The sequence below is a fragment of the Eptatretus burgeri genome, chromosome 15, assembly GCF_056783735.1.
Source record: "Eptatretus burgeri isolate ZD-2024b chromosome 15, Ebu_testis_v1, whole genome shotgun sequence".
NCBI lineage: Eukaryota > Metazoa > Chordata > Myxini > Myxiniformes > Myxinidae > Eptatretus > Eptatretus burgeri.
The window spans coordinates 28,002,749-28,028,235 of record NC_140975.1 but is presented as its reverse complement, the minus strand read 5'-3'; the positions used below and the strand labels follow the sequence as shown (position 1 = coordinate 28,028,235).

Sequence of the window (25,487 nt, the reverse complement as noted above, 5' to 3'; positions counted from 1 at the left end):
CCACCCAAAAAATGGGACAAGACAGGCAGTATCGTGGAGGTACGCCAACACGACCAATACGTGATCAAGATCGATGGCTCGGGCAGAGTCACACTTCGGAACAGGAAATTCCTGCGCAAGTTTAGCCCAGTTCGCAATGACCAGCTGCCACCCCGGTCTATCTATGATGATCTAGCAACCCGAATCACTGTACCTGCACCCGTTGTAACACCGCAACTGCCTGACCTCGACAGCGAACCCGTGACATCTGCGACGCCAATGGGGCCCACGCCGGCACTGACGTCAGTATGCACACCCCGGCGCAAGACGACACCCGTTTTAGACACGCCAGCAGCACCAGGACGAGGCACACCGAGGCGCGCGATCCTTCAGACGCCACCATCGGCCCCTGAAACCCCGAGAGCCCCATCCCCACTGGGGCCCGATGTGACACCACCAGCACCAGCGATAGGTCAACGCCGATCCACCAGAGCGACCAGCGTGCCTGCCTGGCACAAGGACTACTCCATGGAATAGTCACACGATGGGCGATATAAACTTTTGTTCATTCATTAAACTTAATATTTTCTCAGCCTTTATCTATTAACATAATAAAGACTCGGAGGGAGATAGAGAACATTGTACTTTACGGTAATTCTACATATCGACGGTCCCCTGTACCAGTGCGCATGCGCAGCCTGACCCGGAGCCAGGGATGTTGTGGGTGTTTCAACCTGTTCAATACTTGTTTGATTATTGTCGTTCCACGCTAATAAAGTGGTCGAACAAATTGAACTCTGTTCTTATTTATCAACGATCGCATAACATGCCTACAACATGTTACTCATAGGTTATAAATAAGTTTCGGGTACGTTAATCATCACCTCGACGTGTTTCGACAAGTGAGTAACTTACAAGTAATGTGTGTCGACGTGTGTCAACGATCGCATAACGTGCTACAACTTATGGCCAGTGTAGTGGAACATGTGAGTCATACGCTGGCATACATCGTAAAATTTCAAGCATGCTAAAATTTGAGGACAACCACAAAGTACAACGATGAAAGCCAGCGTACTACGACGTATTTCAGTGTTTTTCAGCGTGCTCTTAACGTATACAAAACTTACCCATAACGTATTCAACGTGTGCCGGCGTTTTAGACAATTTTTTCATAAGTCGGCATACGCTGGCTAAATCGTCAAGGTGTGACAGCGCCTTTACATACAGACAGACGGAAAAACTGAGAATAAGGGTATTCTAGCGACCACCCAACAAACACCAAATTGCGTATTTTAGTAGCATGCCGATTGTTTGGAAGTCGATGATAACCTGCGTCACAGAAGATAACAATCACAGAACCTGCGTCACAGAAGAGTGTGGTTTCTGTTCACCGAAGGTAATAAATACTCTCAGGTGTACCTGTCCACTCGTAAACGACTAAACACTGATTATAAGGGGACACTTTTATCACTTAATTGCAAAGACTTTTATTCTCAACCGCTTCGTTTAGACATTAAAGTCTTAGAAGAGAGTAGAAAAAAAAAAAAACCAAAAAAACAACCACAACCCCCAGACACAACGTCGGCACAAGGGGTTTCACACAGTCCCTCAAACGACGTGTCCGTACCGTTGAACGTGTGGCGTCTTGTAAGGAACAAGCACAACACGTTGACCCAGTATCAACGTGTCCACGTTCACTCTCATAGCCGAGCACAGAGGAACGAGAACATTCTCTCTCTGTGACGGATATACGGACAGACGGACGTGCTCAGGGATTGTTGTTGTTGTTGTTGTTGTTGTTGTTGTTGTTGTTGTTGTTGTTGTTGTTGTTGTTGTTGTTGTTGTTTGTATTTTCAATTCCACACAAGCCTGACTGGAACAGCTGGAATATACAAATTATTGACGTCAGAGGGAGGATTTTTCTGTCACGAATGTTGTTTAATTTTCAAATATTCTTTAAAAAAAATTTTTTGATATTGAGATTTAGTAAAATACGTTTGTTTAATCCGTCAGTTCTTCAACGTTTCTCGTGAGGCGGATGCGGCTCTCGTCAGGATTTGCTTGTACAGTATTTTGTTTTTATTTTCCGGAAGTGCAGTATTAAATTAATTCATATCGTACGAACATCTCTCGCCGAGATTAGTGAGAAAAGTAACGTTAAAAAAAAAAAATTAATCTGATGAAATTCTCGGTGTACTTCTTCCACCAGCTGGATTGCCACCGAGCTGGCGTGGCGTCATCAGTATACGTGGTATGTTTATGTTCCGTTTCCTTATTAACCTGTTACCCATGGGAAGCATGAACGTTGGGGCCAGAGCTGTGGAAACGGTGAGGACATTATGTGGAACTTGTTCACCTGAAGTGAACTCGGGAATCGGGTGATCTGCTCGGCTTCGCGGGTTGATTGTGAGAATCACGACGTCGTGCACGTTTGGATCCCGTGCACGACGTTCTTAATCCCGTTCGACGTTCAGTCGGTGGTCTGGTCACTCACTGAGGCGATTGGTCGGTGCGAATCCCGCGCAAATTCGCCTCAGTGTCATTGGATTGTTAGAATGACGACGCTGACCGCACGTTTGAATCCCGTGCACGACGTTATTAATCTTGTCGTGTACTTTTCATCGGTGCCAATTTGTCAGTACTTTTGCATCATTAACTTTGTTCCAGTTACTTATCCAACCAATGGCAGTAGGGACACACAATACTGTCCCATGGGGAATACGTGTGATTTAAAATTTTTTTTTTTTAAAATGATGTCTTATGTGTCTTCGTTATGACATCAGAATTGCAGACATAGAATGCTACATCCAATCAGTCTGAAAATTGTGTAATATAGGGATAAATTGGTCAACAGAAGAAAACAAGAAGCGAATACTTCGATATCGCGCGGCTGGGGGCAGTAAAAGGTTAAGAATGATGAAACTATTTTGCAGTTATAAAATTTCAATGCAGACACGGTGAATTAGCATGCATGATGGGAAGAGTTGTGACGTTGGACAAATTTCTACTCATAGCCCTCAGATCAAAGGGATGTACACGGCCATAAGTGTGACAGAAGACATAGGACAGACTAGCCAATTATATAACAGCGCGATGTCGCCGCGCTGTAATAACCACTTCTGTCACCAAAAAAAAGAGGAAGAAATCACCTCCACAAGACGTTTTAAAAACACTTCTGGTGATAAACAATGAAGAACGAGAGTTACAACGCTGCGCGTCAACAACTAACGGAACAGGAAGATTATCACTTCCTGCTCAGAAAATCAACTTCCAGCGTCACACAGAAAACGATTCAACACAAAAAACGTCGCTTTTCCGCATTAACCCCGCCCACAATTCACCCGGCAATCTCCGCCCACAATGCACCCGGCAATTATCCGCCCACAATGCACCCGGCAATCTCCGCCCACAATCCACCCGGCAATCTCCGCCCACAATGCACCCGGCAATCTCCGCCCACAATGCACCCGGCAATCTCCGCCCACAATGCACCCGGCAATCTCCGCCCACAATGCACCCGGCAATTATCCGCCCACAATGCACCCGGCAATCTCCGCCCACAATCCACCCGGCAATCTCCGCCCACAATGCACCCGGCAATCTCCGCCCACAATGCACCCGGCAATCTCCGCCCACAATGCACCCGGCAATCTCCGCCCACAATGCACCCGGCAATCTCCGCCCACAATGCACCCGGCAATCTCCGCCCACAATGCACCCGGCAATCTCCGCCCACAATGCACCCGGCAATCTCCGCCCACAATGCACCCGGCAATCTCCGCCCACAATGCACCCGGCAATCTCCGCCCACAATGCACCCGGCAATCTCCGCCCACAATGCACCCGGCAATCTCCGCCCACAATGCACCCGGCAATCTCCGCCCACAATGCACCCGGCAATCTCCGCCCACAATCCACCCGGCAATCTCCGCCCACAATGCACCCGGCAATCTCCGCCCACAATGCACCCGGCAATCTCCGCCCACAATGCACCCGGCAATCTCCGCCCACAATCCACCCGGCAATCTCCGCCCACAATACACCAGGCAATCTCCGCCCACAATACACCCGGCAATCTCCGCCCACAATTCATCCGGCAATCTCCGCCCACAATACACCCGGCAATCTCCGCCCACATCACACCCAACAATAAGTGTGACAGAAGACACAGGACAGAATAGCCAATTGTATAACAGCGCGATGTCGCCGCACTGTAAAAATGATGACGTCATTGGTCATGTGGTTCTGTAGCCTTAAATGAAAGGAAAAAAAAAACCCTTCAAAAATCCTCTTCTTCGAAACGCTGAACAGATTGAGGCGAAACTTTACTACATGTATGACTGCCTATTTATGAGGACGATAAATTTGACCACGATGACGTCATATTTTACATGGTTTGGCAGCCGTATTGGATTTACACTAAAACATTTTTAAAATCTTCTCCAGAACGGCGAGATCGATCGAGGGGATAACTTCACATACATTCCCCAAACTGTGGAGATACCATGGTATTCACAAATAATTGATGGATCACATGATTTGGCAGCCATATTGGATTGAAGGAAAATCTATATTAATATTTTGGCACACCCCTTTCTTTGTTCCACCATCAGATTTTTGTTACTGCATGAAATGAAACAAGATTTGGCACATATACTAATGATATTATTGTCTTCCTTAAGAGGCCCCTCAAAATTCGTTTTGATGCATTTTCACAAACTCCAACGGATTCCATTCAAATTCGGTACGATTATGGCTTTTGGTCCAACTTAGGTCATTGGCTATAAATTTTTTCCATAACACTTCCGATATTCGAAAAAATCGATAAATCGATATCCCTTATGGGATTTTCCATTCAAATCCACTCAAGTTTAAGGCCTACTGGGGACGCAAATTTCCACTTTGCCCCCGGCGCTGTTTACCTCCGCTACGCCAAGCTGTTAGGGTTAGCTACCCTAACACTAACAGCTAACGCTAACCCTAACCGTTAACCCTAACCGCTAACCCTAACCGCTAACCCTAACTGCAACGCTAACCCTAACTGCTAACCCTAACTGCTAACCCCTAACCGCTAACCACTAACAGCTATTCAGGAAATTTGCAAGAAAGCCCGGGCAAAGCCAGGCTTTATTGCTAGCCCGAGCAATGCCGGGCATTACTACTAGTATTTAATAAATCATCTTTGAGCTCAAACTTCAACATTATGATGTAGTAGTGTTGTGGAATGTATGTTTCAAATTTTAACCTGATCGGACGCATGGTCTGGCAGCCAGAATTGTTTAATTTTTAAAAAAATCTCATTCGATGTTCAGTCGGTGGTCACAAACTGTGGGAGTCTATGAAAGTTCACCTCAGTGTCACTGGGACTTTGTTGATCACATTTGAGTTGCGTTTCATGAGACTCCCACATGAATCCTCCCATAATCGTCACTGAGTGAGTCTTATGTGCGAGACCCCCTGGGCAAATGGCCTGCGATGGCAAAGGGCAGATATTAAACACCAAACTTCAAAAAGCAGGTACCTATTGATGCATCAATTTGGTATTGAACATCAATGTGTTCATCATCCTCCAATAATTGCTTGGGATTTGCGTGAATCCTCGGTGTTTTGGCAGATTAAATCTTGTGGAGGAACTTGTATGTATAATGTATGTCCCATGGAGCTGCGACAAGCATGTTGAAAATCTTACCAGACTTGGTGGCGTAATGGCTCGAGCATCAGTTCTGAGTCTGGGAGGTCGGCGGTTCAAACCTGACACTCACACTTATAAAGAATGGAGCATGGACAAACAGCCATTGCACAGGTTTTGATGGACCGAATGGCCTCTTGCTTTGAAATTCATTCGAAGTATGCAGGCTACAACCCCTACCTTCTCTTCAGACCTTGATAAAATCACAAGCTGGTCAAACACTTGGAATATGTCTTTCAATCCAGACATATATCTATCTCTCTCTCTCTCTCTCTCTCTCTCTCTCTCTCTCTCTCTCTCTCTCTCTCTCTCTCTCTCTCTCTCTCTCTCTCTCTCTCTCTCTCTCTCTCTCTCTCTCTCTCTCTCTCTCTCTCTCTCTCTCTCTCTCTCTCTCTCTCTCTCTCTCTCTCTCTCTCTCTCTCTCTCTCTCTCTCTCTCTCTCTCTCTCTCTCTCTCTCTCTCTCTCTCTCTCTCTCTCTCTCTCTCTCTCTCTCTCTCTCTCTCTCTCTCTCTCTCTCTCTCTCTCTCTCTCTCTCTCTCTCTCTCTCTCTCTCTCTCTCTCTCTCTCTCTCTCTCTCTCTCTCTCTCTCTCTCTCTCTCTCTCTCTCTCTCTCTCTCTCTCTCTCTCTCTCTCTCTCTCTCTCTCTCTCTCTCTCTCTCTCTCTCTCTCTCTCTCTCTCTCTCTCTCTCTCTCTCTCTCTCTCTCTCTCTCTCTCTCTCTCTCTCTCTCTCTCTCTCTGACTCCTAAAGGACCATCTGTTAAACCCTCCCATCTGCTTTCTTAACAATCCTCAAGGAAGTTCAGTCATTCATACTCCTGGGTCTCACTATCAGCCATGATCTTTACTGGGCAAGCCACATTTTAAAGTTGGCCTCCAAAGCCAGCCACCGACTGGACATCCTCTGTCGTACAAAGTCTGAACTCCTAGCCACCTATAAGGCCTTCATCCGCAGCTTGATGGATTACTGCTCTTCCCTGTGGGCTAGCTCTCCTGCCACACATCTTGCTCAGCTTAATTCCGTGGAAACCAAGGCCTTTAAGATTATTGGAATATTGGAATCTCCTGCGATGAAGCTGAGTCTTTGGGCCTGTCACTTCGCCATTGCAGACAGGTTGGTGGTCTCTGTCTTCAACCACCTTCTTTCTGGTATTGCATCCTCTGCTCTTTCTGTGCTTTGTCCTCCCCAGGTTTCTGCAGGGCACACATGGTCCATCATCAACACCCTTCTGGTGAAACTACCAAAATCCAGGATCACTGCTCACCTCCACTTATTCCTCTTTTTTTTCCTGCCGGTGAAACCAACTTCTACATCCTCTTCAATCTTATTCTTCCCTCCAGGACTTCAAGACAGCTGTTCACCACCATCTCAGATAGTCTCCTATCCAAAACCATGATCTTTTCTGCCCTCGTTAACTCCCCCCCCCAACCCCATTCCAAGCCCTCCTTCCAAACTTACAGTTTTCACTCCTTAGAGTTTCCTTCTATATCCATCTTGTCCACCCAATGTATCCTCTACTGGCACTAATTGTGACCCACTACATAGTTTTTCCAGGTCTGCCTCTATTTTGGCCTTCAACTCTGTTAGTGTTTCCCCTCCCCCTCTCTCTCCTGTTCCTTTTGTCCTGGAGTGTCCTGATCTGTTCATTGTACTAGTACTAGCTCTTCCACGAGCCTTGACTCTATGCAAAAATAATAAATATAGAAGAGCACTTGGGAGAGCGCATACCTCCGCCAGGTTGATTAGTTTACGTTTTGTATGTTACTGATAGGCCGGATCTTGATTCGGAACTGAACTAAAATTTAATCAGCTTGTTCTTGTCACCTATCCAACTCACCCACCAAGTTTTGTCTGATATTCCTCCATAATTTTTGAGATATCCTGCTATATATCATTTTTGGCCCAATCTTTCAAAGGTTAAAAATCACTTAAACCATTTCCTCCAAATCCGTCCACAACCTTTTGAGACATTTTGCTCACAAACAAACAAACAGACATGCAGACAGATAGTGGTGAAAACATAACCTCCATCCACCTTTGGTGGTGGAGGTAATAAAAAGGAAATTCATATTTGTATGAAATGCTCGTCAGGGGAGGAACTTGGACTGCACATGCATGTTTGCCCCAAACTTGGTGCGCAAAATTATTTTCGTATGAAGGTCAGTATCACAATAAAAACTTTCAATTCCTAATCAAATTGATGTAAAAATATGAAATAAGGCTATGTTCAACAAGCTGAGCATGTACCACATTCTACATGACTTGACGTCATGTAGAATAGAAGTCCTGATATAAACTAATCACGTGAATGCTGCACTATGTTTCTCATTCAGACGTGTATTTTCATATGTACATGTACCGTCGTGACCAAAAATATTGGCACCCTTGCACTTTTTTCAAATAATGAACCATTTCTTCCAGAAAATTGTTGAAAATAATAAATCTCGGTATCCACATGTGTATTTCTTTGGTTTGCAGAAGAACAAAACAAAACAAAAAAGCTGAAACAATTACTAAATATTAGCTTATTCCACACACAAATCCTAAAATGGCCTGGACAATATTATTGGAACCTTTTAGAAGTTGTTAGAAGAAATACAGTCATGCGCCACTTAACGACGGGGTTACCTTCTGAGAAACGCGTCGTTAAGCGACGTCGTCGTTGTGTGAACATCATTTTTTTTTTCGTTTTTGTTTTCAAACATCGTACTTACACAAACCGAGACACCGAGGCTATATGGTGTTGGTGTAGCCTATTGCTCCTTGGATACAAACCTCTACAGCATGTGACTGTACTGAATACTGCAGGCAATTGTAACACACATCCAAGAGAGACAGAAGACACGTTAGATTTACCTTTGTGCTGTTCATGACGGCCATCGGTGTTGTTAGCAGCAGCTTACAATCTCCTCTCGCATCGATTAATTATAGAAAGGTGAATAATTAGCCTTTGGATTTTATAAATACGTAATCATTGCATCGATGTTATAATTTACAAATGAAGAAACGAGCACCTGTCAATTGTGGTATATATTTTCGGAACAGTGCGATTGTTTTACCAACATAAAAAGCTTCACTAAAAACAAATTTGTGTTTTAATTTCAACTGTAACAACAACGATTTATTCGCGAATTCTTCAATTCAAAGGTCATTTACTTGCGAGAAGGTGAACGTGGAAACATTGGTTCAGTTTGAAAGCCGATTTCCTTGAATCCCGATTTAGCACGATCCTGTTTTTTTTCGCGATGACATTTTATGGACCTCAATGATCGCATTATAACAGGGCCACACTCGTTTATTATCATTATGAGGTATTATGTACTGTACAGTGTACATAATTGTATGTGCTATTTTTATACGAGGCGACATCACTCGCCGATAGGAATTTTTCAGTTACATTTTTTATTTTCATTTTTTTTATTTTTCAGAGCTGGCAGATCCATCGTATATGCGATCCGTCGTTGCCCGGAACGTCATTAAGCGGCGCATGACTGTAATTCGATTTTAAGCAGGTAATTCTCCTTTGCTTTGGAATTGAACTCACTTGTGGTGAGCTGCAGGTGCCTGCAATATAAAAATCACTCGTTCAACTAGTTTGAATATAGAATAGGAGTCATTCTGCTGTTTTGTGTCATTGTTTGTTCTACAATGAGCATGGAGAAAAGAAAGAAAACAAGGGAATTGTCTGAGGAGGTCAGACACAAGATTGTAGCAATGCATGGACAATCTCAAGGCTACAAGTCCATCTCCAGAGACCTTGATGGTCCTGTGTCCACCATACACAACGTTATCAGGAAGTTTAAGGCCCATGGTACTGTAGCCAACTTCCCTGGATGTGGCCGCAAGAGAAAACTTGATCGAAGATTGCAGCGAAAGATTGTTTGAATGGTGGAGAAAGCACCTCAACCAACTGCCAAACAGATTCAAGCTGACCTTCAGACACAAGATACGACAGTTTCAACTCACACCACCTGAACAAGCCAAAATCCTTCTGGGAGAATGTCCTATGGACAGAGGAGACCAACTTAGAGTTTTTTGGTAAAGCACATCATCTCTAGTTTCCAGAAAACGAAATGAAGCCTTCAAAGAAAAGAACACCTTCCCTACAGTCAAACATGAAGGAGGTTCAGTGATGGTTTGGGGTTGCTGTGCTGCCTCTGGCACTGGGTTCCTTGAATGTGTGCATGGCATCATGAAATCAGGAGATTACCAAGGCATTTTGGAGTGCAATGTTCAACCCAGTGTCAGAAAGCTGGGTCTCCGTCAAAGGTCATGGGTCTTGTAGCAGGACAATGACCCCAAACACACTTCAAAAAACACCCAGGAATGGTTCAAGACAATCTTCAAGACATTTGGAAATGCAGATGGTGACTTGCAACCGGGCCTCAATGGCAGTGTACAGGAGTGTTTTTAAAAAATAACAATAAATACAAGGCACAGGGAGGTGAAATTCGCTGCACATGATGTGTAAACTGTGCAGAGTAAAACGAGAATAAAGAAGATATAAGCACACCAGATACTAGGCCGAGGCTTCAGGCTTTGGCACGCTCACGAGGCTGTACCATCAAAATGAAAGGTCCCAGAAGATATAGAAAATAGGGTAACATTTGTACATGTCGTGTTTCAAAATAATGCTTTTTCTTGCTACAAAACATTATATCTTCCAATCTCTGAATATTTTGAATAAAATCATTCCAACCCATGATTTTTGACAGGCTTTTATACCAGTGCACATATAATAGGCTATTGCTGTCTGTCTGTCTGTCCCACCCTAAAACAAAGAAATATTAAATAAAAGTTGCTTCAAATTAATCAAAACCAACAGGAAAATTATATTTTTTTCAATCAAACAACAGATTGAACTTGTGTGGTGTATAGGCAAAAGATCGCTGCCTCGATCAGTCCTGAATTTTATTTTTTCTTTGCTGTTAAGAAATATCTCCCGAAGCGAGAGACGACGCGCTAGCTGTCGGGCGGGGGGGGGTACCGCGCCACGGAGCACTCCCCCCAAACGTATTGGTGGTGCGTTCGGGTACCGTGTATCAGTTATACAAAGATACCAAGAGACCGTAGTCTCAACTCCTCTCCTGTTTTGCTTCAATCCCTCTTCATCGGGTTTTCTGTGTCTGTGTGTGTGCCTGTGTGCGTGTGTGTGTGTGTGTGTGTCCTGGCATCTGTCTATGTAAATAAGGCTGCAGAAGATCGTTATTATTTTCGGGTTAGGTCTGCTCTGTCTCCGCTTTTATAAATTGCTTGATTATTGCTGCACCACATCTCTCTCCCCTATATCTGCACAACACACCCCAATAAATCTTGATCGTACCACATCCCTTTCCTCGCCCATTGTAAATAAATGAGTATTAGAAATGTTCCCTGCTCGTTTCTGTCTTTTCTTCCATTGATCCAGCATGGTCCGAATCCTAGCTTAGCCGGTACTTTATTCCCAACAATCTGTTCCTTTTAGCCGGTACGTCCGTGGCAGTGTCGCTCAGCTGCATCCGATCCGGTAAAGTGATCCGGTCCGGTAGAGTGATCCAGTTCGGACGAGGCGTACCGAGGGCGTGTTCCCCAGTAATTAAATCACGTGGTTATTTTTAGGTAACCGCATTAACTAGACGGAGTATCCTAAGTCACGTGGTTGAGTTATTGGCATCCACGGTCGGTTAAGCGACCCGCCACGTCACGGAATTATCCGTGTGCGATGGCGCACAATTCCGGGGAGTCTGGTGGGAGCCGAGATAGCTTCCTCCATCTCGTGGTCTTCTCACCCGACCCCCGGCCCGCAACAATATGTAACGATGTAAGGATGCCCTCTTGCTTTGAAGAACGGGAAGAAAGGGGGAGGGAAGGACAGAGAGTATGGGTATTGAGGCAGGGCAGTAGGGACAATGAGTTGGGAGAGGGGGTTTTGAGGCTTTGGGGGGGTGGAGGTGGGTGAGTGGAAGACTTGTGGTGGTGAGGGAGTTTGAAGATTTGGATTGGGGAAGGGTTTGAAGCCCTGGTGCTTGGGGGGGGGATGTTGAGAGTTGGGGTTGGGAAGGGGGGTTGAGGCCTTAGGGTGGGGGGGGGTGTTTGATTTAATCAAGCAACATCTTTAGGAAGCACATTGCTGCACAATATAAATTTCTGTTCTATAATTAACTTTTTTTTTTCACATAGCATTATAAAAGCCACATTTTACATTCGGCAGAATTTCCTTGTGTGCCTGCCAATATTTAATTAAATATTAATGCAGGCCCATACCCTCGACAGATCTTCAGACCATTCACAACTCAAGAAAGGTTTCTAGCAAAATAGATCAAATCATGGACAGATAACCACCCCATCTCAGGATACTCGATTATAGGTTGAAGGAGTTTATAATTTGTTCATGGTGCTGGTGATAACTGGCCTACTCTGCACAAAAGACAACGTGGGATCTTTAACATCCACCAATGACCAATGCTGTCAGATGGGTCAGGCTTAACGTCTTTCCAATGGACGGTGCACACATTGATGCCTCACCTTGCATGTGAAACAACAGAGTGGTAGTTTTTGTTGGTTCAAGATTCAAAGGCGAGCTGCTTATACCTCTGAGCTATCTTTCCAGCTGTATAATATTGGCTGTTATTATTTTCCAGTATTCTAATTTTTTGATATTTCTCAGCACAAAAATGATCTCATACATTCTTTTTTCTTTCTTTCTTTCTTTAACTTCCATAACCTTTCATTTTGGTTTTGATGACCTGATGCTTTTCCATTGTGCATTTGTCTCTTCTGTCCAGTGCAATCAATCAGGACCATTACCAATTTGCAGATAAATAAAATCGATGTCATTTCAACTGAATGTTCATGTTTCATCTCCTCTTCCCCAGCAGTACAAGGTCGATTCTCATCACCGCATTGTAGGACACGACAGCTGGTTGGAAGTCTCCCTCCCCTCTGAAGACTGGCAGTATACTCTGCAATGCAGTGCACCCTGATAGCACTGTGCCAGAATGGCAGTTTGACTGCACAGTAGATCATTTCCCTAAAGGAGACGATTCAGAGGTGAGCACACCTCTGCCATTGCAGTCGTATTGAGTTGGTGGTTTCAAGAGTAACTGAAGTTGGTAAAAAATATTATTATCGTTTGTGTTTCCCACCACTCCCAACATCTATTTTGAAGACGGGCTTCTCCATTGTGACAGAATGCCTGGCAGCATTACAGAAACTGGAGCACTGTACTCTCCTGCGGTAAGGGACTTTAAATAACTGTTCTACTTTTCTAAAATGATTGGAAGGCTGGGAAGCGAAAGGGTGAAGGATTGGAGAATGATGGATGGATGGGTGGATTTGAAGGATGGATGGAAAGTGGGAAATGACAATGGGAAAGTGGGATTCTGATACTTGCAACACATTTTCCCCCGTTCCTGATATGAGGGGAAGGTACCTGACTAAGTACATTTACTTATGAAATATTTAACTTGGGAATCCCTTTTTGTGTTGAATGCTCCACCTCAGGGTCCATTTCCATAACCACAATAGCATGTATATAGATACTGTATATACAGTCGATGTCTGGTGTTGGCTTAATGGTTAGGGTGGTGGGCTTGGGATCCTAGGATCCTCCTAGGTTCCCGAGTTCAAATCGCACTCAGCTGTTGAATTAATACCAGGTAGGGTGGACTCTCTGTCATCCTTCTGAGGTCGGCAAAATGAGTGCCAGCAGACTGGAATACCGTGCCGGAGTGGTGACTTGTCCAGGATTGTGTCCAATAGCCAAGGAGACTGCTGAGGCAGCACCAACGCTCTACACAGAGTATGGTCCCAATGGATGGATGAATGGTGGGCTAGGGATCCCTGGATCCTGAGTTCAAATCCCACTTTTCTGTTGAATTAATACTCGGTGGGGTTGACTCTGCTTATCATCCTTCCGAGGTCGGAAAAATGAGTACCAGCATGCTGGTATCCTGTGTCGGAGTGGCGACCCGTCCAGGATTGTGCACAATAGCCAAGGAGACTGCTTAGGCAGAACCAATGCTCTGCACAGAGTATGGTCCCAATTGATGGATGGATGGATGGATATGCAGTAATACCTCGTTTAGCACTACCCCATAGAATGCTGATTTGACAGAACTCATTGTTATGGAGAAGCGTTTTACTAAAAAAAAGAAAAAAAAAGGGAAGAATCCATAACATGCAGTGCTCATCAGTAAATGCACCCTCCACCATTGTTTGCATGCAAATGCTCTGAGCCAATCAGAAGGAAGTGAGTTGTGCATTAGACTTGGCTACATCAACCATTAGAACCACTCTCAACGATGCAGACAAAATAAAGGCTTCTACCCAGTCCACCACTTCATTAACTAAAACAAAGTTAATTCGTTCACGGAGCAGTTTGTTGGAGAAGATGGAGAGCCAGTTGCATAGATGGCAAGTGACCTGGATTTCATGGGTTTGACCCGTTTTGTTTCTGAAAACCCGCAGACCTGTTTTAGTGTGGTCAAAACCCGTATTGGATGGAGTACAATAAGTTTTTAAAATGCAATGTTTCACCCCCATTCCACTCACAAGGATTGACACACTGATTGGTCGATCGGTGGCGACCTGCAGTCAGCATGCAAGGTATCACTCTCGTGTCAAGTCTAACAGCAGTGTGATGTCATGAGCTTTCCCTCACCGAAGGCCACATCGACGTCCTTCACAATTATGCATGCAGTATCACTTCACTTCTGATCCATCTATCCATTGGGACCATACTCTGTGCAGAACATTGGTGCTGCCTAAGCAGTCTCCTTGGCTATTGGGAACAATCTTGGAGGGGTCGCCACTCCAATACAGTATACCAGCAAGCTGGCACTCATTTTGCCAACCTCGGAAGGATGACAGGCAGAGTCAACCCCACCTAGTATTAATTCAATAGCCGAGTGTGATTTGAACGCAGGATCCTAGGATCCCAAGCCCACCACACTAACCATTAAGCCAACACCAGGCATACTTCTGATCATGTCGACCATATTGCTGTCACCACAAATCGATCGACCTGTACTTTCCAATTCTCTCTTCCACTTCTTGGTGCTATATATTTCAGAACTTCCGAGTATTTTAAATGGCAGGATTTGATTCTATTGTTTTTTTTTGTTTTCAGGATATATTTCAGGATAAACAACAGGATATTGTTTTCATTCATACAAGGTATCCACAAATGACCAAATTCAAACTGTAATAAAAATAATTCAATAGGATACGTGATACTATCTTATGACAAAGACCTATAGAGCTACAGGCTTGAGTGCAGTGCAGTATCCCATTATATTTTATTGGCTTCACGGCAGTATCCCATTTCATTAATGTTTATCACCGTTTGAATTTGGAATGGCAATTTGTGCTATGAGATATCGTTTATGTTGTTGTTTCGTGGGCAGCCTGTGCCTGCTGGTTGCATAATTTTTCTGGAAGCGTGATTGTGCCACTGATGCAGTGCCCCTGTTACCAGTAAGCTTGTACTCATTTTGCCAACTTTGGAAGGATGACAGGCTGAGTAAACCTTACATGGCAAGTGATGCGTATTTTGCGGGTTTGATCTGCTTTCTTTCTTTAAACCCGCCAAACCGTTTAGTATCGTTAAAACCTGAATTGGGTGGAAAGTACGAACAATTTCAAAAACGCATTGTTCAGCTCCCGTTCTGCTCTCATCGATTCACACACAGAGTGACAGATCTGTAACGACCTTTATTCCGATATGTAAGGGACCGCTCTAGTCTGACTGGGTGATGCCAAAAGCTTTACCCAACCGACAAATTCCTTCAATTCTCATCTGTACACATCATCACTTCCTCTCGTCTACCATTTTTCGTCACCCTGAATCAATTGGTAGGCCTATTTCCTTTCCAATTCGCTCTTCAACTTCTTACTGTGATATTTATCAGGACTTTTGAGTATTTTGAATGGTAGGATTCTATTCGGATTGTTTTCATGATACAATGATGCGGTATACAGGGTGTCCTTAAATTACCGTACCAAATTCAGACCATAGTTTACAAAATGAATGAAATGGGATACAATGATGCAGTTTGATGCTTGTGAATGAGTGAACATTTTATTGTCAAAGTTTTATTGTCAAGATCATCGTGTATCATTCATCACCATTTATCATGACTTGGTCTTTATAAACAAGGCAACACTGCTCTTTATTGTGGGGATGCTACTTGCAGTAAATGTGACGTCACGCGTCACAGGCCTCAACTGGAAACGAAAAAAGTAAATATGAGTTTGAGAAATGTTATGTATGTATGTATAATGTATATGTGTATGTTGTCTTAAGGCCCTGTCACACCTTGACGATTTAGCCAGCGTATGCCGATTTATGAAAAATTTGTCTAAAACGCTGGTACACGTCGAATACGTTATGGGTACGTTTTGTATACGTTAAGAGCACACTGAAAAAAAAACTGCCATACGTCGCAGTACGCTGGCTTTAAACGTTGTATTTTTGGGTTTTCCTCAAATTTTTTCATGCTTGAAATTTTATGACGTATGCCGGCGTATAACTCGCACGTTCCGCTACGCTGGTCATAAGTTGTAGGCACGTTATGCGATCGTTGACACACGTCGAAACACGTTACTTGTAAGTTACTCATAAGTGGAAACACGTCGAGGTAATGTTTAGCATACCCGAAACTTATTTCTAACCTATGAGTAACGTTTTGTAAGCACGCTACACGAACGTTGTTCACACTTTGCAACACGTTACTTGAAAGTACTACTACTACAACTACTACCAACATCGACATCACTAAATTCTCTCGAACTACTACTACCACTACTACTACTACTAACATCGACCACTTAATTCTCTCGAACTACTACCAACATCGACATCACTAAATTCTCTCGAACTACTACTACTACTACTACTACTACTACTACTAACATCGACATCACTAAATTCTCTCAAACTAATACTACTACTACTAATAACATCGACATCACTAAATTCTCTCGAACTACTACTACTACTAACATCAACATCACTAAATTCTCTCGAACTACTACTACTACTGCTACTGACATTGACATCTACTCAACAAGGAGTCTGGAACACTGACAGGTTCCTCTTGTGAAGCCCATTTGTATATACCAATTCCTCTAAACGCTGCCAATACGCCATTATACGGTAGCTGTAAGTTAGAAACACATTCAGTAAGTTCTGTGGTCGTCCCGAAGACGTCAATCAAATTTGTCTACATACGCGAATGTGCGTTTGAGATACGTTACACATAGGTTCAAAGCACGCTACACATAGGTTCAAAGCACGTTACTCGTAGGTTAAAAATTACGTTTCGGGTATGCTAAACATTACCGCGACGTGTTTCGATTTATGAGTAACTTACAAGTAACGTGTGGCCGTGTGTAAACGATCGCGGAGCGTGCCAAGAACTTATGCCAGCGTATGCGGAACTTGTTAGCCATACGTCGAGTACGTCGTAAAATTTTCAGCATGCTTGAAATTTCACGACGTACTAGACGTACCACGTAATATGCCAGCGTACTTCATTGTTTTTCAGCGTGCTCCTAACGTATACACAACTTACCCATACCGTATTCGACGTGTCCCAGCGTTTTAGACACATTTTTCATAGGTCGGCATACGCTGGCTAAATTGTCAAGGTGTGACTGCTATGTTGACACTTCCAATTTTCAGGCGGTTATGATTTAAATCGGCGTGCGGCAGGTTTTTAACAGAGAACGCCACGAGTTCGTCAGCGATATGTGCAGCGCGCTATGATGAAGTTAAACTATCGTTGGGCATAGGTTGTGAACGCCGACAACAGGCTAAGCATTCGTTGGTACAAGTTATCTTTAACACAACGAAACGTTCTGTGCCCGTTACTAAAACGTTACGCATATGACCAACATGTTATGAATACGACCAAAACTTAAAAAAAAACATAAAAACTTCAGTGTACGCCAACGTTTTATGTGCATTTTTATACGTTGCCATTCCTGGCTAAAACGTCAAGGTGTGACAGGGCCCTTACTTGTAACCTCATTATCATTACTGATTAGTCAACATGTCGAATGGCGTTTTAACCACGTTTGGTTAACCCTTTGCATGCTGCATTGTTTATGGCCACATGGTTCCCTGTTACTTGTTTTATTTTTTTCATAGGGCTGTGAATTTCAAATGGCATTTGCAAAAAAACACAACTTGGGTGTCAAGTTAGACGATTAACCAAAATTACAACGACCTGTCAAACCTGCAGCTCAAAGTCTTCTCTTCACAGTTGAAACTGAGACTTACTTACTTCGACCAGTGTTAAGCTGTGCTTGAAGCTGCTGACCCATGAGCCACCTATCATGCAAGCTGATGACTCTCAGAAACTTGTCTTCTGATTGTGTTGTGGCTTTGGGTCTACCAGACCACTTCCTGTCAGTGTCCTCCAGTTTCCAAGTGCCTTTTGATGGTGTAGGAAACTGTACTCACTGACACCTTGAATTTTTTGCAATTTCTCCAAAGGAAAGACCCACACTTTTTATGGTTATAATGGTCTGTCTGTCTTCTTTTGTTAATTGTCTTTTTCTTGCCATTATGATAGCAATATACTACTTCATGCAGTGCAATATTGTCCAAATAATGCTTCAGTAGGTGTAGCAACACAGTCTGTTCCAACACTGATTTTATACAGACAGAGGGTTTGTAACTAATCAACAAAAGTTGGGACTCTTGTAGGAATTGTTTTCATCAACTTTCAAGGCTTAATTTACTTCCATTGCTGCAGAACAGCTGCAGTTGCTAACGCATTACTTGTTACCTGAAAAGGGCCTTTTTTAACAACTCTGAAATTTACATTACTTTTTCAGTTTTTGGTAACCTAAACTTTTTTTTTAACCTCTGGCAGTTTACTGCTTAGCTTTGTACCACTTCAGGTTATTCACTGGACTTGAACTGCTTAAATTTCAGTAAAAACTGAAAAATGGGGGTGTTATAAAACTTTTGACCAGTAGAGTATATTTTGTTACGAATCTGGAAACCATGCGCACTCAACATTCAGGTCCCATAGTTAGTTATGTCGATAAGTATGTGTACAGTTAGAATTCATCCCCTTCTGTCTAATGGGAATTACACGTGTGCGCTACGGGTTATTTTATAGTTAGGATTTTTACACCACCAACAACAACTACAGCTACTACTACTACATCCACTACAACGCCACCTTCCCGCACTCGACCGGTCGCCATTACGCACGTGTTTTTGGCTGGGGACGTGGGCGGAGCTTTCGTCGTCTCGGGTCGAAGCTCCGCTCCGAGGAGGGGAGGAGAGCGTTTCCTCCAGCCAATGAGTGGAGGGCGAGCACCACACGCGTGCCCCAGCCAATCGGGAGGCCGCCACGAGTCGCCTGACAACCCACCGGCCAATCCGGAGGTGAGTTGCGTCGGGGGGGGGGGGTGAAGAGAAGAGCGGGTGTGCACGAGGAGGTCTGTCTCTTTTTTCCCTTGAGCCCGTCCCGCGGAGGATCGCCTGCCTGCAAGTCTGTCAGGACGAGAATCGCTTGCCTGTCTCCTCTGCTAGCGCTCGCTGTCTCGTCGCTTGCTGGAGCCCGACGCTGCCCTCCGTACCCGGTGCTTGTAGCGGCATCGAGTTGCGGCTTCGAGTCCCACCGAGCCGGATCGTCAAGGGCCACACGAGGCAGGAAGGTCCAAGCTTGCATCTTTACTTCCAGCTCATGTTCCCTCCGAGCTGGGGGTATCAATAAAGGCCACGGCCATCATTTCTTTTGGGGCGTGTGTGTCTCTTTGTGGGCCCGTCTTCAAGTAGAATTGTGTAAGTGCTTTCTTTTGCTCATTGTACATTACATTTCTTATTCGGATAACTGCTTTTTGTGTGCTTCCCTTCCCCCCATTGTAAATATATCCCCTCTTGTTGAATGTCCCAGCTCATCCTTGTCCTTTCTATAATTGGTTTGCCGCGCTGCGAACGGGAATTAGGAGGCCTCATTGTTGCTGTAATCGTGCAATTGGCTGGCAGGGTTCTGGTACTCTCCGCTCGGGGTACGACTCGGATCTGGCTCGGTAACGCTCCGGATCGCACAGATCCTGCCGAGGGTGAATTTCCCCGGTAATTTGACCACGTGGGTATTTAGGTATATTGAAATTGGCAATTGACCCTACCCCACGTGGTCGACCTATTGGCGATCTTCAGTCTGATAAGGGACCCGTGACCTTTCGGATTTATCTGAAAGGTACGACCTAAATTCCGGGTGTTCGGTGGAGCCGACTCTACTGCTCCCCCTAGTGGTTGTGCTTGCCACCGATACCCCGGCCCCACAACAATATAACTTTATATTTGTGTGTGTATGTATGTATATATATATATATATATATATATATATATATATATATATATATATATATATATATGTGTATATATATATATATATATATATATATATATGTGTATATATATATATATATTTTTTTTTTTTAGATTTATTTAAAGAAGATCAATACTTTATTGTGCCTGAGGAAACCGGCTGTGAAGCTGGTGAAACGTTGCTTGCGACCGGGTCTGCTCTTGGTTTTTTGCTCAAATTAGCGGAGTCGAACTTGTTTTTACTTTTGGTTGGAAGTGCCTTCTTCTTCTTTAAAAAAAATGTAATCCCAACTGCCCCAATCTTTAAAAAATAGAAAATATTACAGATGTATATATTGTTGTGGATCTCCGCCCGCCGGTGTGCGGGCGGCCGTCTCGCCCACCGAACGGACAATCCACTCGCGGCTTTCCGGATCAATGCCGGAAACCAGCCACGGGTGTGTTTTTAAGCACACCACAGCCTAGTCAATATTCCACCCACGTGCGACAGGGTCAATCACCGAATTGTCCATATACCTAATTATTCGCGTGGGCAGATTACCGAGAGACTGTACCTCAACGGGGCCGCTGGGACACGAGCCGCTTAATGCAGCTCGCTCCATTTTGGGATATCCGAGCGGGGTGTTATCGCGAGCCCCGTTGGACCCGATCACTTTACCGGCTATTTAAAAAGAAACTATGTTCCGAGGGCAATATGGCAGTTCAATTAGGGAAAGAGGACGCAACGAACGGGTTATATTTAAACAAGCATATTTATTCCACACACAACACATAAGCAATGCAATGTACAAGCAATTGATGGGGATGATGCGATGGGGGAAGGGGAGAAGGAGAGTAGGAGCAAACAGAAGCCTACAGCCGATCTCTATAATTATTATGTACATGCACAATCACTTAAACGGGTTTTACTTAACGGACTGGCGCCACGAACACACATACACTAACACCCAAAAAGAAATGAAGTAAACGTGACATGTGGTGGAGTCTTGGGCTCCGTTCTCCAGACCCAGCCTTCACCGCTGGCGTCTCTTCCGACTCGATGACCCAGCGAACCAGAGAGCCACCTCTAATCCCCTCAGCGCACACGATCCTGACACCACCTCACCGACTACTACGATCACTCGGACAACGGCGCCAAGAGCGACGACAACCAAGACGACTCTTCTGACTGGGACCACGACCTGCAGACCGAGCGACCACGACCTGCAGACCTGCAGACTTCGACCGCGCGTTCAGCGCGCTTTTTTATAACCACGGCTCCTCGCCCCCCCCCTTCTCAGCGCGCGGGGGAAAATTCCAGGAGAGTTCGGCTCGGCTCTTTAGGTGCGATAACTTCCTCCCCGCGTCTCTTCCACACGTGTTTTTCGTTGGGGGGACGGGACGGGTGAGGCCGTCGTCCGTTCTCTCCCGACGAATGCCAGGCTTCTTGCAAACCTGCTGAGGTGGGAACGTGATGGTGGTTACGGTGGTCGTTGTAATGGTCGTGTGGCTGGCGTTTTGTGGTGGTCGTGAGGGTGGTGTGGTTGGGCGCTTGTGGGTAAGGTGGTTGTGTGAAGGCGGTGGTGGAGAAGGTGTTGGTGGTGGCGGTGGTGGTTGTGAAGCGGTTGGTCCAAAATAAAGATAGTAAAAGAAAAACGGCTAACTCAAAGATCACAGCCCTGATCACACGAATAAATCCTTTAGACATTGGTGGGGAAATCTATCTAAACACAGAGTTATCGGCATAACTGATCTTAGGACCTATATGGTGCTCTGCGAATTTCCACAGCCGTAACTATATATATATATATATATATATATATATATATGTGTGTATATATATATATATATATATATATATATATATATGTATATATATATGTATATATATATATATATATGTATATATATATATATATATATATATATATATATATATATATATATATATATATATATATATATATCTTCTTCTTCTTCTTCTTTCGGCTGTTCCCATTAGGGGTCGCCACAGTGGATCACCCGAATGATCCGCATAGTGATTTGGCACATGTTTTACGCCGGATGCCCTTCCTGACGCAACCCTGGTCGCCTCTTACGACACAGGGATATGGTACACCTATTTTAACCGGGGTATACACCGGCCCAGTATACTGGTACTCATTTCGCCGACCTCGGAAGGATGACAGGCTGAGTCAACCCCCTGGTGTATTAATTCAGTGGCCCAACGGGGCTTGAACTCAGGACCTGTTGGATCCCAAGCCGCTGCCCTAACCACTGCGCCAACACCAGGTATATATATATATATATATATATATATATATATATATATATATATATATATATATATATATATATATATATATATATATATATATATATATATATATATATATATATATATATATATATATATATATATATATATATATATTGTTGCGGGCCAGGGGTCGGGTGAGAAGACCACTAGGTGGGGGAAGCTATCTCGGTTCCCACCAGACTCCCCGGAATTGTAGGCCATCGCACACGGATAATTCCGTGACGCGGCGGGTCGCTTAACCGACCGTGGACGCCAATTACTCAACCGCGTGACCTAGGGTCCTCCCGTCTATGGGTTAATAGGGTCACATAATTAATCACGTGGTTTAATTACCGGGGAACACGCCCTCGGTAGGCCTTGTCCGAACCGGATCACTCTACCTGACCGGGTCACTTTACCGGATCGGATGCAGCCGAGCGACACTGCCAAGGATGTACCGGCTAAAAGGAACGGATCGTTGGGAATAAAGTCCCGGCTAAACTAGGATTTGGACCATGCTGGATCAATGAAAGAAACTACAATCACGAGCTGGGAACATTCCTAATGATAATTAACAGTCAACTTATAAAAGGGGATTCAGAGCAGACTTAACGCAAAATTAATAACTATAATGATAACGATCTTCTGCAGTTTTACTTCAGCAGACAGGTGCCAGCGCGCGCGCGCACACACACACACACACACACACACACACACACACACACACACACACACACACACACACACACACACACACACACACACACACACACACACAGTTTTGAATGAGGAAAGGAGGGGAGTTGAGGAGTCTATGATCTTGGTACCTTTGTGCTTGATAGCATAACGCGCCACCAATACGTTTTGGGGGGGGGATGCTCTGTGGTACGGTCCCCGACAATGGGCGCGTTGTCTCTGGCTTCAGCCGCGCGTGTAGAGACCATGTTCATGAAGGAGGAGCTTGAGTCGAGAAGGGGCGGAGGCCAGAGTGCGAGGACGGAGTGGCAGGCGGGACCAGGTAGGTTGGTGGGGTCGACGTCGTGTGGGCGGAGATGAGGAGGCGAGTCGTGGCGTTGTCGACAAGGCGAGGCGGGAGTGGGAGAGAGGCAGAGAAAGGGAAAGGCAGAGGGACTGCTCTGACCTTTATCGGACTTGCAGCTCAGGGGGGAGGAGCTACCCCAAATCGAAACGCCATCACCTGAATTGGGCGCTCTGATTGGCCCAACCCCTCACGTGGCCCACCAACTTTGGCCAGAAACTTCCTCACTTCGTTTCAGGCAAGGCCATCCCAGACAGCAGCAGTGTTCTGCTCCGACCCCACGACATGACACGAATCACCCACACCGAAATTGGCACGCGAATCGTCCTGCAAAACCCCCCGGGCTGTGTCCTGGCAACCGGCCGAGGGTCCTGCATGCCCACTCGGGCGCCCGACCAGCGCCGATCAACGTGCCCGCTCCGCGTGCCAACGTAGCCCGCACTGTACATTCCCCAGCTCGATCACAGCTTTGCTGGCCGTAGAGACGAGAAGGCGTTCACCATCCATGGAGAATCCGCTGCTGCCAGCGATGGCCGAAGGTGCATCATTATGGATAAATCCATGCACGTTTCGCGAACGGCGTACGTGTCTGCTTTCGAACACATTCCATACAGTGCATGCGGTTCGGCCATTACGCACATGGCCAGCGCTCTCGTTCGCATGATTCCGCTAGCATGTGCGTGCGGCGAACACCAATATGTGTCGGATGTTGAGGTTGAAAAGGAACGAGCCACTTCTACTCCGCATACTCGTATCCCGTCACACGTGTCGTGAAGTCGTCTTTATCGGCCTCCGTACGCGTTTCGTGCAGCGTGGGCATCGTGCTGGCTGTGTTTCCTGTGTTGTGAAAAACACCATTCGTGCAGCCTCTAAAGAGGTATTCATTCGCATGCCTTTTTAATGCAACCGGCAATCTTCCCCAGATCATCGGAAGCTCGAGACGATAATCCTGCATTGCCAAGCGCACTACATGACACGCCGGGTTTAGGGCTCACCCTGGAGCGAGGATCTCTGTGCAGCAGTTCCCTCACAGCGGCGCTGCACACGCTGGCCTCCATGAGGCCCCACCTTACAGCGAAGGCGCACGTGGCTGTTTTACCTCAGGAATAATCAGACGAAAAGAAGAGTTCGGACGAAATGAAGGAGAAAATGATTTAAGCAACCCGAGCTATTAGATCATCGCAACACACTCCAGTCTTGTCCCGCGAAACAAAAGGAAAGGGACTATCTACACGTATAATAATGGAATAACTGTCTTGGGACACCTATCTATTGTATGTATGCGGTTCCGAGAACCGCAACAATATATATATATATATATATATATATATATATATATATATATATATATATATATATATATATATATATATATGTATGTATGTATATATATATATATATATATATATATATATATATATATATATATATATATATATATATATATGTATGTATATATATATATATATATACTTATCAATGGCTTTTGTCCCATTCTACATTTGGCTATAATGGCCCATTGTGGTGTTCTCCAGCTTTATCATATTTTTATATGCGCATATGCTGTGTTTCACAGATATTCTTGGTGTACATGTTCAATTTGATTGTCGGCACAGGGGCGCTGACGATGCCTAAAGCCTTTGCCATGGCCGGCTGGCTTGTGGGTTTGATACTTCTGGCAGTCCTGGCTTTCATGAGGTGTGTGCAACAAAGTCTTTCATGGAGTAATGTCGACTATGCTTATGTCATGGATTTCATAATACATACCTAGAGTGTCAATGTAATAAATACTACCTGGAGTAATACATTTCAAATTAATTTGTATGTTGTGACAAATGACGGGAAACCCCCCTCCCCCATATCATGGACTTTTTCATTTAAAAAAATTTAATTTTCTATTATTTTACATTAAGCATTTCAAACATGATGTACCTTTCTTATATATAAAGCTCAATTCGTGTTTCTTTGTTTATATATGCTTCAAAAACTAAAAAAAACTACTAAACCAAATCTTGCTTACACATTTAAAAACGAAGTAAGGTTTGTGTTGGGGTAGCACATCTGGGGGAGAGGATTCAGGGTGGGGGTGGACCCCAATTCTCTCTATGTAAGTGTGTATCAGAGAGTACCACCACCTGCTTATGTTTCATTTCACTTTTTAAAAATG

General features: G+C 44.5%; 2 protein-coding genes across 9 annotated transcripts in view; one reads left to right on the top strand and one right to left on the bottom strand.

The window, feature by feature from the left end:
- The window catches only part of NAT9 (N-acetyltransferase 9), a 76,329-nt gene extending 74,555 nt beyond the window's left edge, over nucleotides 1–1,774 (bottom strand). Inside the window, exon 1 of the mRNA XM_085856983.1 lies at nucleotides 1,607–1,774. Within this exon, the coding sequence (XP_085713109.1) occupies nucleotides 1,607–1,683 (77 nt within the window). The 5' untranslated portion in view covers nucleotides 1,684–1,774. The remainder of the gene's footprint in view (nucleotides 1–1,606) is intronic.
- Nucleotides 1,775–2,024: 250 nt separating this feature from the next.
- Nucleotides 2,025–25,487, top strand: part of SLC38A12 (solute carrier family 38 member 12) — a 180,193-nt gene continuing 156,730 nt past the window's right edge. Inside the window, exons 1-5 of one of the 8 annotated variants that reach the window (XM_085856978.1) lie at nucleotides 2,025–2,230; nucleotides 12,523–12,697; nucleotides 12,816–12,883; nucleotides 14,778–14,824; nucleotides 24,897–25,018. Coding sequence is in view for 6 of the 8 variants with exons in the window: in XM_085856974.1 (XP_085713100.1) it covers nucleotides 12,839–12,883; nucleotides 24,897–25,018 (167 nt within the window). In the remaining 2 variants the exon portion in view is untranslated. Of the gene's footprint in view, nucleotides 2,308–9,162; nucleotides 9,181–12,522; nucleotides 12,698–12,815; nucleotides 12,884–14,777; nucleotides 14,825–24,896; nucleotides 25,019–25,487 lie in introns of those variants that run through there. The other 7 variants (XM_085856977.1, XM_085856974.1, XM_085856972.1 and 4 more) reach the window with 7 other exon arrangements.